Source organism: Xiphophorus maculatus, chromosome 20, assembly GCF_002775205.1.
Source record: "Xiphophorus maculatus strain JP 163 A chromosome 20, X_maculatus-5.0-male, whole genome shotgun sequence".
Classification (NCBI taxonomy): Eukaryota; Metazoa; Chordata; class Actinopteri; order Cyprinodontiformes; family Poeciliidae; genus Xiphophorus; species Xiphophorus maculatus.
In genome coordinates, this window is record NC_036462.1 from 14,312,579 (window position 1) to 14,324,545 (window position 11,967).

The 11,967-nt window shown below is 40.8% G+C and overlaps 1 protein-coding gene across 1 annotated transcript in view; it reads left to right on the plus strand.

The window, feature by feature from the left end:
* Window positions 1–11,966, plus strand: part of megf6 (multiple EGF like domains 6) — a 64,479-nt gene extending 52,513 nt beyond the window's left edge. Inside the window, exons 23-38 of the mRNA XM_014475938.2 lie at window positions 426–554; window positions 632–760; window positions 2,061–2,189; window positions 2,279–2,407; window positions 3,602–3,730; window positions 3,868–3,996; window positions 5,801–5,929; window positions 6,094–6,225; window positions 6,301–6,429; window positions 7,231–7,359; window positions 7,504–7,632; window positions 7,750–7,878; window positions 8,408–8,536; window positions 8,616–8,744; window positions 9,958–10,086; window positions 10,335–11,966. Of these exons, the coding sequence (XP_014331424.1) occupies window positions 426–554; window positions 632–760; window positions 2,061–2,189; window positions 2,279–2,407; window positions 3,602–3,730; window positions 3,868–3,996; window positions 5,801–5,929; window positions 6,094–6,225; window positions 6,301–6,429; window positions 7,231–7,359; window positions 7,504–7,632; window positions 7,750–7,878; window positions 8,408–8,536; window positions 8,616–8,744; window positions 9,958–10,086; window positions 10,335–10,396 (2,000 nt within the window). The 3' untranslated portion in view covers window positions 10,397–11,966. The remainder of the gene's footprint in view (window positions 1–425; window positions 555–631; window positions 761–2,060; window positions 2,190–2,278; window positions 2,408–3,601; window positions 3,731–3,867; window positions 3,997–5,800; window positions 5,930–6,093; window positions 6,226–6,300; window positions 6,430–7,230; window positions 7,360–7,503; window positions 7,633–7,749; window positions 7,879–8,407; window positions 8,537–8,615; window positions 8,745–9,957; window positions 10,087–10,334) is intronic.
* The last annotated feature ends 1 nt before the right edge of the window (window position 11,967 follows it).

The following is an 11,967-nucleotide window of genomic DNA, read 5'->3' on the forward strand; positions in this document are numbered from 1 at the left end:
TGTTTCATATGGTGTCATATTGCAGCCTCAAACTTTTGTGTACGCTATTGCACTTTTATGTGATAAACCCACACAGTTAAGTAATGTATAACTGTAAAATGAAAAGAGGATATACAACTCTGGAAAAAACTAAGAGCCCACTGCACTGAACCCCATTGAAAACCTCCTGGTTTTTCCACCAAATATTGATTTCTGAACTGAGTTAAAACTTTAGTATTGTTTCTAAATCAATATGAACTTGTTTTCTTTGCATTATTTGAGGCCTGAAAGCACTACATCTTTTTTGTATTTTGACTGTTTCTCATTTTCTGCAGATAAATAGCAAATCTTTGCTTGGCATTTCGGATACATGTTGTCAGTAGTTCATGGAATAAAAGAACAATGTTTATTTTTCTCCTGTCTTCTTGTGTTTGGTTTACCCTCAGAGTGCCCTGCAGGTCTGTTCGGTCTGAGTTGTCATCATCTCTGTCAGTGTGAAAATGAAGCGCTGTGTGACCATGTGAGCGGAGCTTGCACGTGTCAGGTGGGATGGACGGGTTCCTTCTGTGAAAAGCGTAAGAGAAACCCCGTGAAGCCGGACTCACTAACTTTAACAATGTGATGTGGTTTGTAAGAGAGGTCTGTATTTCAGCGTGTCCTCAGGGTTTCTACGGTCTGGACTGCCAGGAGAAGTGTTTCTGTCAGAACGGTGGGAGTTGCGATCACATGAGTGGCGTTTGTTCCTGTCTTGCAGGCTGGATCGGTCCCTTCTGCAATCTGAGTGAGTGACGGTGCAGGTGTTGAGTCCTCAGAGGGCGACAATATGTCTAGATTCTTCAGGTTTCTTAATGATAACAGGGAGTGGTTTCTCTCCGCTGCTGCCATGTGCTTTATGGGCACGAGGGATTGCTCCAAAGTCAATGACTTGATATAATCAACTGGACTTCTTCAACTGGATATCTTTGTACTATCTTGAATTATATGATCAGCTGATTCTGACTGTAGTTTTTATCATTTCAATTGCTTCGGACTGTCTGTCCTCACAACTGGACACCTTTCTGTTTAAAACACCAGGTTTTGTGAGGTTAAAAATACCTTGGATATGACACAAACTGACATATCCTGCTTAACTCTGTGTAACCTCATATTGTTAGAGGAAAAAAAAATGTAAGAAATAAAAATCTGTAATTACTTTCTTGCATAATTTTTCACACACTTGAGTTTCAGGTCAGTCATCTTGTTCTATTTAACTATGAACTTGATTAATCAAGTAAGATCATTTTAACATTTGCATCTTTAAGCTAAAACCCCAGCTTGCGCAAAGGTTTAAAAGGATCAGAGGGATTTCATTCTACAAATGTAACAGTCAGGAGAAGGGAACATCAAAATCCATGGATGGATTTAGGAATAGTTCTGAATCTGAATACAAGATGGTTTGGGCCAAAAACCCTTCAGTTTTCTGCTAGAAATCTGTGGATGAAGAGGAATTTTATTTGTCATGTCCTCAAAAATTAGCTATATTGGAGGAGAATTATGTTTTTCTTTACAAACTGAGAGATTTAAAGGAGTTTTTAAGGGAGATTAGGCAAATGTAAAATGTGGCTTTCTGAATAAATCAAAAGATGCTTCAACAAAGAAAGAGTTCATGGTTTATTTATTTATTTTTTCTCACAATGCTTGGTTTGTTTTTTAGTTGACTGGTAAAGGGTAAATGTCACATAAATGAAAAAATTGCTGAAATGATTTTCATGGTTTAGTTTATTTGCATAGCAAACACTTATATTTTACCAGGACTGTGTAGAATCACTGTTCTGAATCTGACTACATGATTGGATTACAGTGCAATGAATTGGACTGGTTGGAACTGAATTAGAACATTTTCTGACTTAAACTGAAGACAAAAATAAAAAAAGACCCGGTTGGTTTCAGATATTTGGGAAGGTCCAGCTCAACATGAGAAAGTACCATCTTGGTGTTCCCCATGCTGAGGGCTGTATTACTTTCCAAACGCTGGAATTTTCACTTTTCATGATCAGAGTTCATCCGCAGGTAATGATATTGTTTTCTCCGTCTCCTGGCAGCGTGCCTGGCTGGTTTCTTTGGGCCGGGATGTAACCGAACCTGTGGCTGTCGCAACGGCGGCATCTGCCACCCAGCCGGTGGCCAGTGCTCATGTATGCCGGGCTGGACCGGACCCAACTGCACAGAAGGTAAGTTTGTGCTGTCGAGAGAAGCGATCATCCGCAATATAGGTGAAGAAGAGGTCACGCCAGAGTGTTTGTGTCTGATTTTCTCCCAGAATGCCCGGCTGGGTTTTATGGGGCAGACTGTCAGCAGGTCTGCTTGTGCCAGAATGAAGCCACCTGCAACAAAACTGATGGAAAATGTTCATGTCCAGCTGGATGGACGGGTACGGCCTGCGAACTGGGTAGGTAGCACTTCACCACATTAAAATGTAAGATGAAATGAGGATTAACTGTACATAACTTTCTATTTCTGGAATCAGTGATCCCTTATAACAACATCCCGCACAGGCTGATATCTGCAGGAATCTGGAAAACACTTATATGACAGGAAAATCTAGTGAGGTTTAGCCAGTTTATGTAAACTATTTTATTTGAAGTTTGACAAAGTAAATATTACCATAATGGTTGATACCCCTGATAAAAAAAAGTAGTAAAAATCCTTAAAACAGATACATTTTTAATAAAAATAAAAACATTTCCCACTGAAAAATTTAGAAAAAGAAAATCAAAGGATATTTATTCAATAGGGGAAATGTCTGGTTAAGAAATAAATGTATTTACAACTTGGGTTATACAGTTCTTTTCATAATTAATATCTAAGCATATTTAAAAAGTTAATTTACTTCTTGAATTAGTGTCTAGGAATCTTTATTGCTAACAAATAACTTCCTGTTTCCTGAGGGTATAAATGTGACACTTCTTTTAGCTGCTCTTCACAATGGGAAAGACAGGAGAAAATGCCATTCCAGTGAGACAGCCTTCTGATGAGTCAGACCAGGATGCTTTCAAAAGCTGCAGAAACGTGAAACACGGAAACAAGAGTTTCAAACACCTGGAAAGGATTCTTGTTTGCTCAAATCATAATTATGGGGGACAGAATAGAAGAAAAACATCAGAGACCCTGAAGAAAACATTCAACATGATGCTTTGGGGTTCATTTCTTTCTTTCTTCTTTTATTTCACTCTTTAAAGTTTAATTTGTGGCCTGAGCTCATTTATTTCTGCCAGAAGTCTGGTTATTTGCTGGCAGCGTGTGTGTTTCTGAATCGACCCTGTGATGATATTCTGGCTACTTCTTCCTCTGAGCTCTCCTTCACACTCTATCCTCCCTCAGTGACTGTTACAACCTTCGCTGTCGGGCTGTGCCAGGAACCCCCTCCTCCTCCTGCACAGGAAACCTCTAATCTTGTCGCAGGAATGTCTCCAAACTCTGTGCCCTGTGAGGTTCAATTAGAAAGAGTTGGAAGGGGTGAAAAAAAGGCATGTTGCACTGCTAATCAGACAGTATTTCTGTGAAATGTCTCACGCCGTCATGTCTCTCTCTCTCTCTCTCTCTCTCTCTCTGTCTGTTTGTGCGTGTGGCTGTGTGTGGACAGAGTGCACGGTGGGCCGTTTTGGGGCAGACTGCCAGCAGCAGTGTGAATGTGAGAACGGCGGCGTGTGCGACAGCCAGGCAGGCCGGTGCAGCTGCAGAGCCGGTTGGGTAGGAGAGCGCTGTGAGAAAGGTGGGTCACTCAGGCTGAACGACAGAAACGATGACCTCATGTGAACCGCAGCAGTGTGGAGAAACTAAGCTCACATGACAGCGATTCTGTGTGTTTTTGTTAATCATAACTTGTAAATCTCACCTTCCTGTGAGCAGCGTGTGAAACAGGCCTGTACGGGGCAGGCTGCACTGAGCGCTGCCGCTGTGTCCACGGGGTTTCCTGTCATCACGTGACCGGGGAGTGCCGGTGTTCTCCAGGCTGGAGGGGAAAGCTTTGTGACAAAGGTATTAATGTTGGAGAGGATTGATTAGAGCAGAGGGATCAAACTCCTATCCTCAAAGGCCAAGGTCCTGCAACTTTTAGATTGATCTCAACACACCTGAGTTATAAATTATGTCCTTGGCAGAACGCTGTAGAGCTTGCCTTTGTGCTGGGGAGGTCATTCAAACGTTTGATTCAGGCATGTTAACTTCCTGAAGGTGGAGTTCAGAAAAAGTAAGTTTTTAAAGAGATAAAGGCTCAATTTCAAGGCAACAAATTTTGTAGTCAATTTTCTTTTAACTCATATTTATTATTAATAGCATTTTCACACCAACTTAAGTTATGGTTCATCGTGCTATAAATACCACTATGTTGTTGGAAAACACATAACACTGCCTCTTTAAGAGGATCTGCACAGAAACAAATACCATATAACCTTTATGAATTTCAATGCTGTAAAAATGAGCTGGCCAGAATTTCACCACAGCAACGTGAGACACTGAAAACACACTACTTCAAGTTATTGCTGCTTTGGGTGGCTCTACACGCCATTAAATCAATGCCTGTGGATACATTTTCCTCTCACTGTATTGACAGGTATGATGATCCGCTCTGTTCAATTATGTTTGAGTTACAGGTGAGAAAACATCCGACAAATCTCAGAGGTGGTCGCTACAGAAATGAAAACTAAAACATTGGTTCAAAAGCAATAAATTATCATTAAATTTAGATAAAAACTAAATTCATTATATTTGGAAACCACAATAAACAGGAAAATAATCCAATCGAAATAACTATTGGCAGTGTTGATTTAGAACGAGTTCATGAGGTCAAATTTTTGGGTGTCATGTTGGATGATAAATTTAGCTTGAAACCACAGACCTGCCAAGTAAAATCAAAACTAGCCAAAAGTATTGCTGTCTTGGGGGGATAAAGAAACGCTCTGGACTACAAATCTTTATTTTGTGTAATACTCTCAGATGTACCACATCTGACATGTACCTAATAACAAAAAAAAATCTATTTGAATACTGCATAAACGGGAATATTGGAAACATACAGACCCATTTTGTTTTGTTTTTTAATCAAATGTATTCAAATTCTGGGACCTTGTAAAATTTGAAACTGTACAATTTATGTTAAAAGTTTAAAAGTTGGGGCATGCCGTGGTGGTGTAGGGGATAGCGCGACCCATGTTTGGAGGCCTCGAGTCCTCGACGCGACTGTCACGGGTTCGACTCCCGGACCTGACGATATTTGCCGCATGTCTTCCCCCCTCTCCTTCCACCTTTCCTGTCAGCCTACTGTCATATACAGTATATGGGACACTACAGCCCACAAAAGACACCGGGGAGGGGTTAAAAAGTTTAAAAGAAACCATCAACTTCCACACAATATGCAAAACATGTATTGAGACAGAGAGGAGGGTTATAATTTAAGAGAAGGAAATTTAAAAAAAAGTATTGGAACAACCAAAAAAGAGTTTTTGTGTATTAGTGTGTAGGGTAGATTTAGGGAATGTATTAAATAATGAGCTTAAACAAAGTACAACAGCTTAAAAAACTGTTTAAGAAGGAGCTTACTGGGAAATATGCTAAATTTGTAAATAATTTTTGTCAAATTTTTGTCCTTTTTGAACAAATAATGTACAACATCAATAGGCATGATAGTTTTATTTTTTCTTGTTTTTACTTTTTATGTGTCTAAAATAAATACATAAATAAATTTGACCAATAAATATATTGTATGCTGGGAAGATTATTTGGTTTAGATTTCCTTTTACATTTCAAGCTGTGCTTTTGTCCTCACTCTCTCCTTTTCCTCCAGCATGTTTGCCTGGTACATTCGGTGAAGGCTGCATGCAGCGCTGCAGCTGTGCACAGGAAACTTCCTGCCACCACATCTCTGGAGAGTGCGGCTGTCCTCCTGGATTTACCGGCAACGGCTGTGAAGAGAGTGAGTCCTGCAGCAGTAATTTGTGTCACCTGAATCTCCTGCTGCTTTCCTGAGCTTAGATTAAGACTTAGCTTCTTCTTCTTCTGTGTTACTAACTTCATCACCAGTTCAGGGAACGCAGAAACCATTGACTCACGCAAGACAAGTGAACCTCTCTCTGTCAGCTTGTATTCCAGGATTGTTTGGGCCAAACTGTAACCAGGTCTGTCAGTGCGCCGAGACGAACCAGCTCTGCCATCCGGTGTCTGGATCCTGTTACTGCGCCCCAGGTTTCCACGGCTCCAAATGTGACCAAAGTAAGAGAAGCAATGAGCTCAAGGAAACAGAAAGTTGCATTATTCAGGTTCTAACCGTGTTGAGTGTGTTTCCAGGCTGTGAAGAGGGTCGCTATGGTCCCGACTGTCAGAAAGAGTGTCGGTGTGAAAACGGAGGAAGGTGTGTCCCTTCAACTGGAAGCTGTGAATGTCCAGCTGGGTTCATTGGCCAGAGCTGCAACATCAGTGAGTTCATACCAAACCTTAATTAGACACCAATTAAAATACATTGCAAGTATTCATACTTTCATAAAATCTTGTTCTGTTGCTGTCTGGCCCAGGGCTCTCTTGAATGAGATTTTCAATCTTAATTAGTTTTTTTCTGGTTAAATAAGGGTTAAATGAAAAAAAAGAGTTAAATACCCCTTAAGCTTTTTCACATTTTGTCACAGTACCTCCACAAACACCAAAGCAATAATGATTTGTTTTGATTGGGGACAAACGTTTGTAAAAAGAATCAGAAAAGTGTGATTTGCATGTGTATTCAACCCACAAAATAAAGGCCAGTGAAAATCATAAAAGTTCTAATTAGTCAACCTTTGTGTAATTTCATCTCAGCATACTCTGTAAACATGGGACATTATGTTCTGATTGGATGAGACGAAACATTGAGCTTTCTGGCTGTCATGCAAAAAGCTATATATGTTGAAAAGTAGCATGAGATCAGCTGAACACACTGGGAAACATGGAGCTGGATACATAAATATTATCCCCCCATTCTGATTTAGCTTGAGCTGCCTTGCAAAAAAGAAATGGTGAAAACATTTTGTAAGTGTGCAAAGTTACTAGAAATATGTTTTGCTGAATGGCACACTTTCACATTTTTATTTGTAAAACATACAATATATACATCCCTTCCCTTCACTACTTTGTTTTAATCTGTCATAAAATCACAATAAAAAAAACAAAGTTCGAGACCAAATGGGTTCTTTCGTAAGACACTAAATGAAAGAGGGAGGAAATAACCGTGTGTTTGTCTGGTGACAGCATGTCCAGTTGGGCGCTATGGCGTCGACTGCAACCGTGTGGCTGTGTGTGGAGACGGAGCCCAGAGTGACCCCGTCACCGGTCGATGTGTGTGCATCCCCGGGCGCAGAGGAGAGGACTGTGGACAAAGTGAGCTGATACATTTCTGTCTCATTATATCTGGCTGACAGGTATTCCCTTGTTGCATTTGTCTTCTGCCTTTTTCATCATCTTTCTCTCCACTTCTGTGGATCCTTCCTTCAGTATAATTTGAGTGTGTGTTTTTGGCCTCAGACTGCCCTCCCGGCTGGTTTGGGGGATATTGCACTCAACGCTGTAACTGCAGTAATGGAGGGTTGTGCGACTCTGCGACGGGCAACTGCACCTGCGGTCTGGGCTGGACTGGGGAACGCTGCAACATCGGTAGCAGATTTTATGACCGCTTCTGTTCAATAATAAATAAGAAATTAGTGCTGAGTCTTAATGCTGCACAGTGTGAAGTCATGGGGCTGATATTTTGTCCCGTTCGTCTTGTGCCAGAGTGTCCCGTGGGCCGATTCGGTGCAAACTGTCAGCTGAAATGTAGCTGTCAAAATAACGGCTCTTGTGACAAAGTGACGGGAACGTGTCAGTGCGGCTCGGGCTACTATGGACATCTGTGTGAACACGGTGAGAAGAGACAGGCACACATAAAGAAGGGTGAAAATGTCCTGAGGGATAAATCTGATGGGGTTTTTTTAGCTGCAAATCCCTTTCAGAACAACGATTTAAATCTCCTGTTTCTTTCCATAAACCTTTGTGTTCCACATCACTGTGAGGAAAAGGCCTCCATTGTGTAGACTACAGTGAGTCACATGTTTCCACACGCTGACGTGTGCTATGATTAAAATAAACATGGACTCTTCTACTGCAACATCCTGCTGCAGTAGTTACTTTTCATGCATGTTTTATTCAACTTTATGTTGTTCATTCGCTGAACCTAAGGGTCCAGGTTCTAAAAATGTCAGTAAATACTGACTGATTCCAGCACCTAAAGTTGATCTGACTTTAGTGTGTTTCAACAAAACTTGCACAGATTCATACAAGTTTGACATATCAAACAGAGCAAGTGCATGTGTGCTCAGTCTGGGTTTGTAGCTGTTTTCAGTGAAGGGCAAACGCCATCAAGCTGATATCTTTTGATTGTCCTCCCCTTCAGTCTGCCCTCCTGGTTTCCACGGTCCGCTGTGTCAGCTGCAGTGTGACTGCATGAACGGCGCCACCTGTCACCCCGTGTCGGGCCACTGCATCTGTCCTCCAGGACATCATGGAGCCCGCTGCCACAGAGGTCAGTCAAAGCTGTTTATTCACATCAAATAGTAGGAATAACTTTAGTCTTTGAATCACATCCTTAACTTCGTTCTCAGTGTGTGAGCTGGGGAGGTACGGTCAAGGCTGTGTCGGGGTGTGTGACTGCGAAGACGGTTCCCCCTGCGATCCTGTGACTGGAAGATGCATCTGTCCCTCCGGGAAGACAGGCGCCAGATGTGATACTGGTAATCTTTAGTTCTTTATCCAACTCTGAGAGCACACATTACCTCAGAAAACGGGAAATAAAAACATGCACTTGCTTTCATAACATCAGATAATCTTGCTTTGGGCTCAGAGAATCTCATGAAGGATGCAGTTTTAATTGGATTAGGCAAGAAACCAGGAGAATTGAGTTCATTTCAAAAACAGGTGAAAACGTTGAGCTTAAAGGCTGAGCCTTTTAGATCTCAACCTACTTTTAACCAACAGGATGAAATGAAATTTAACATATTGTCTATTTTATATTTATAAAACAACATGTCTAAATAATAATTAGCTACTTTTAAACAAACATGGAGATGTCTGAGGTCTAAACATGACGTTTCTTTTTACTCGAAGTGGAAAAAACGAAGCCATTACATTTCACAAGAACTCAAGTTCAGAACTAACAGGAAGTCTTCATAAGTCCCTCCAACTACAACACACTCACTTTCTTTTTCTTGCACCAAACGAAGGGAAAGATTTGCCCAGATGGTGATTCAAGAGAAAACAGTAGGGACAACATGAAGGTTAAAGTTCTGGGAGAGACTTTGTACTTGTGAACTTGATCGACCTTTAATATTCTCCTGCTATGGTTGTTGGACATCTGTGTGACATCATCACATCACCATGCATGGATGGCAGTCTGACAATGAACTCAAGCTGGAATTGTTGATGGGAAGCAATCCTGACATCTTGAGTTGTTGCGTTTGAAGGCTGATGCAGAGACGAGAGGTATTTCTCTGTTCGCATAAAGTTAAATGTGGTAAATGAAAGTAAAGATGACCAATCTTTAGTTTTAAAGATGATTCTAAATTATAGATGCTGTACATATTTGATATGTACAGAATTTTTACTACTGAAAGTAACATAGTTACTTTATTATGCGATAAAACGACATAATGTGACTGCAAAATACATAATACCGCCCCTTTAACTGAACAATAATGTTATTAAAATTGCTTAAGTATGTTTTTTCCCAGGTCAGAAATCTAAGTTACAATTTTTAAAAGAAAAAATTAAATGTGAGGGTAAAACTCAGTAACATCAATTTGCATATAAAGGTTGATCCTAGAAATGTTTAAAAATGTTTAGAGAAGGTTTGACTTGCATTGGATCTTTCACCTGATGAAGTTACTGACCAGCCTGCTGTTAACCTTTCCCTGCACCGATCTGGTTCCCATGTGGGTTCTGTTTCAGACTGCAGAGGCGATCATTATGGGCCAGACTGCGCAGAGACCTGCGAGTGTAAGAACGGGGCGCAGTGCGACCGATTCAACGGCCGCTGTCTGTGTGCTCACAGCTGGATCGGACTCTCCTGTCAGGAAGGTACAGCACTGACCAACACTCACACTCTAGGCAGACAGCAGGCGAGTCAGAACCAAAGGATGTATCCCTGCTGACTTGATGAAATCAGAGTAGATGAGCAGAGTTAGGTGCTGACAGTGTTCAGGTTCCATCTGCGTGGGGCAGAAGTGCAGACACTGCACCTAAAGTTGCTGCGGTTTCTTTTGTTTTGATCAGAAGCGAGTGCTGGACTCACAGTTCTGTTTTTGTGCCCTTCACCACACACTCAGGTGGACCCCCACTCTACAGCTATGGAAGCAGCAGAGCGGACTCGCAGCACAACTCATTATAACAGCTCCACGGAGCTGGAAAACTGAAACTGGGACAGACGGACGATGAAATAAAAAAGTCTGACAAGACGCAGCAGCAGCAGCAGCCATAGAGACTCTCTGAAGAGAAGTGCAGCTGAAAACAAGGTTGTATCCTGGGTCTGTGGAATAACGGTGACAAAATTTCCACAAGCAGAGTGCAGCGTCAGGACATTGTTGCCTTCAGTGGGCTTCCAGTGATGTCTTTTAACACAAGTTGTCACAGGTACTGTATATCAACCTTCCCAGAAGTCAGTGTTGTTAGTAAAACAGCCGTATTTAAACACCCCAGACTTTTTCCACATTCTGTCACTTTAGAACCACAAGCTTGAGATTTATGCTATAGATCAATACAATACAGTGTTCATTTGGATTCAGCCTGAATTAACACTCTAACTGTGTTACAATATTAAAGTTCAGCAGTAATTGAAACACGTTTTGCTGCAGTTGCAGCTGCAAGTCAGCTTTGCACATAGAGACACAGACCCTGATGGATTGGAGGGAGAACATCTATGAAGATCAGTTTACAAGTACTGAGTTTCGAAAATGCTTTTAGATCTGGAGTTTGACTAGGCCATCCTAACACATGAATATGCTTTGATCAAAACTGGTCTTGTTTGAAGGTGAACCTGCATACACACTATCATGGGTCACATTCATGCAACATTATAAGTCATCCAGAGTAACAATGGCATCTTCTTACTGATGCTCTTCTTGCTGTCAGTTTAGCTTTGGTCAATCCTTATCAGATTTGAAGCTCTTGATCTTTTACAATGAAATATCTCCGTACAACTAAGTCCTTAATGCTTGAATTAACTCAGCATATGAAAATGCAAGTGTAGTATTGGCATTTTACAGATGCTGAATTTAAAATAACATTTCTCGTCTAAAGGGGGAAATTTAACAAATTCAAATGTTGGTAATTAATCAGCAAATTAGGAAAAGAAATATGTATAACTGGGATTAACTCAGACCACTAGATGGCAGAGATATGCTTCAAATACCATTTTTTGTTTATGTGGAAAATGCACCGACCAGCATCAGTGGGATTTCTACATCTGGGCTCCATTAACTGCAACAGTCTACCAGTGACTAATCCTCTCCAGAAATACACTGCTGACCTGTCTGCTGTGTTCCTCCTTCTCTCATGATACTCGTAATAAATTTCTATATTTATTAGATGCTGTCCAGTAATTGACTCAATTTATTAGATTACTTCTAAAAGCAACTTGCTGCACTGCAATTTATTTAGAGTTGCAGTATATTGAAACTTGTGGTTGTAATCTGACAAAATGTGGAAATGTTAAATATGAATACTAATATGGCCCTGTGCATACCTCAGTCAAGTAATGCGATACTCCAGTTCACTAAATGTTGGATGTCTGAGTTCTTTCTATTCAACTGACATTAAATGAAGCAACATTCGTGTGCAAATTTGACAAACTTTGCTCTTTGTTATTTTAATAGATTTTGTGTATAAATGGTTTTGTATTTATATTTTATATGGTTGCTTTTACAGCTGAACAAGGTGAGAAATAAAGACGCACACTCAGGG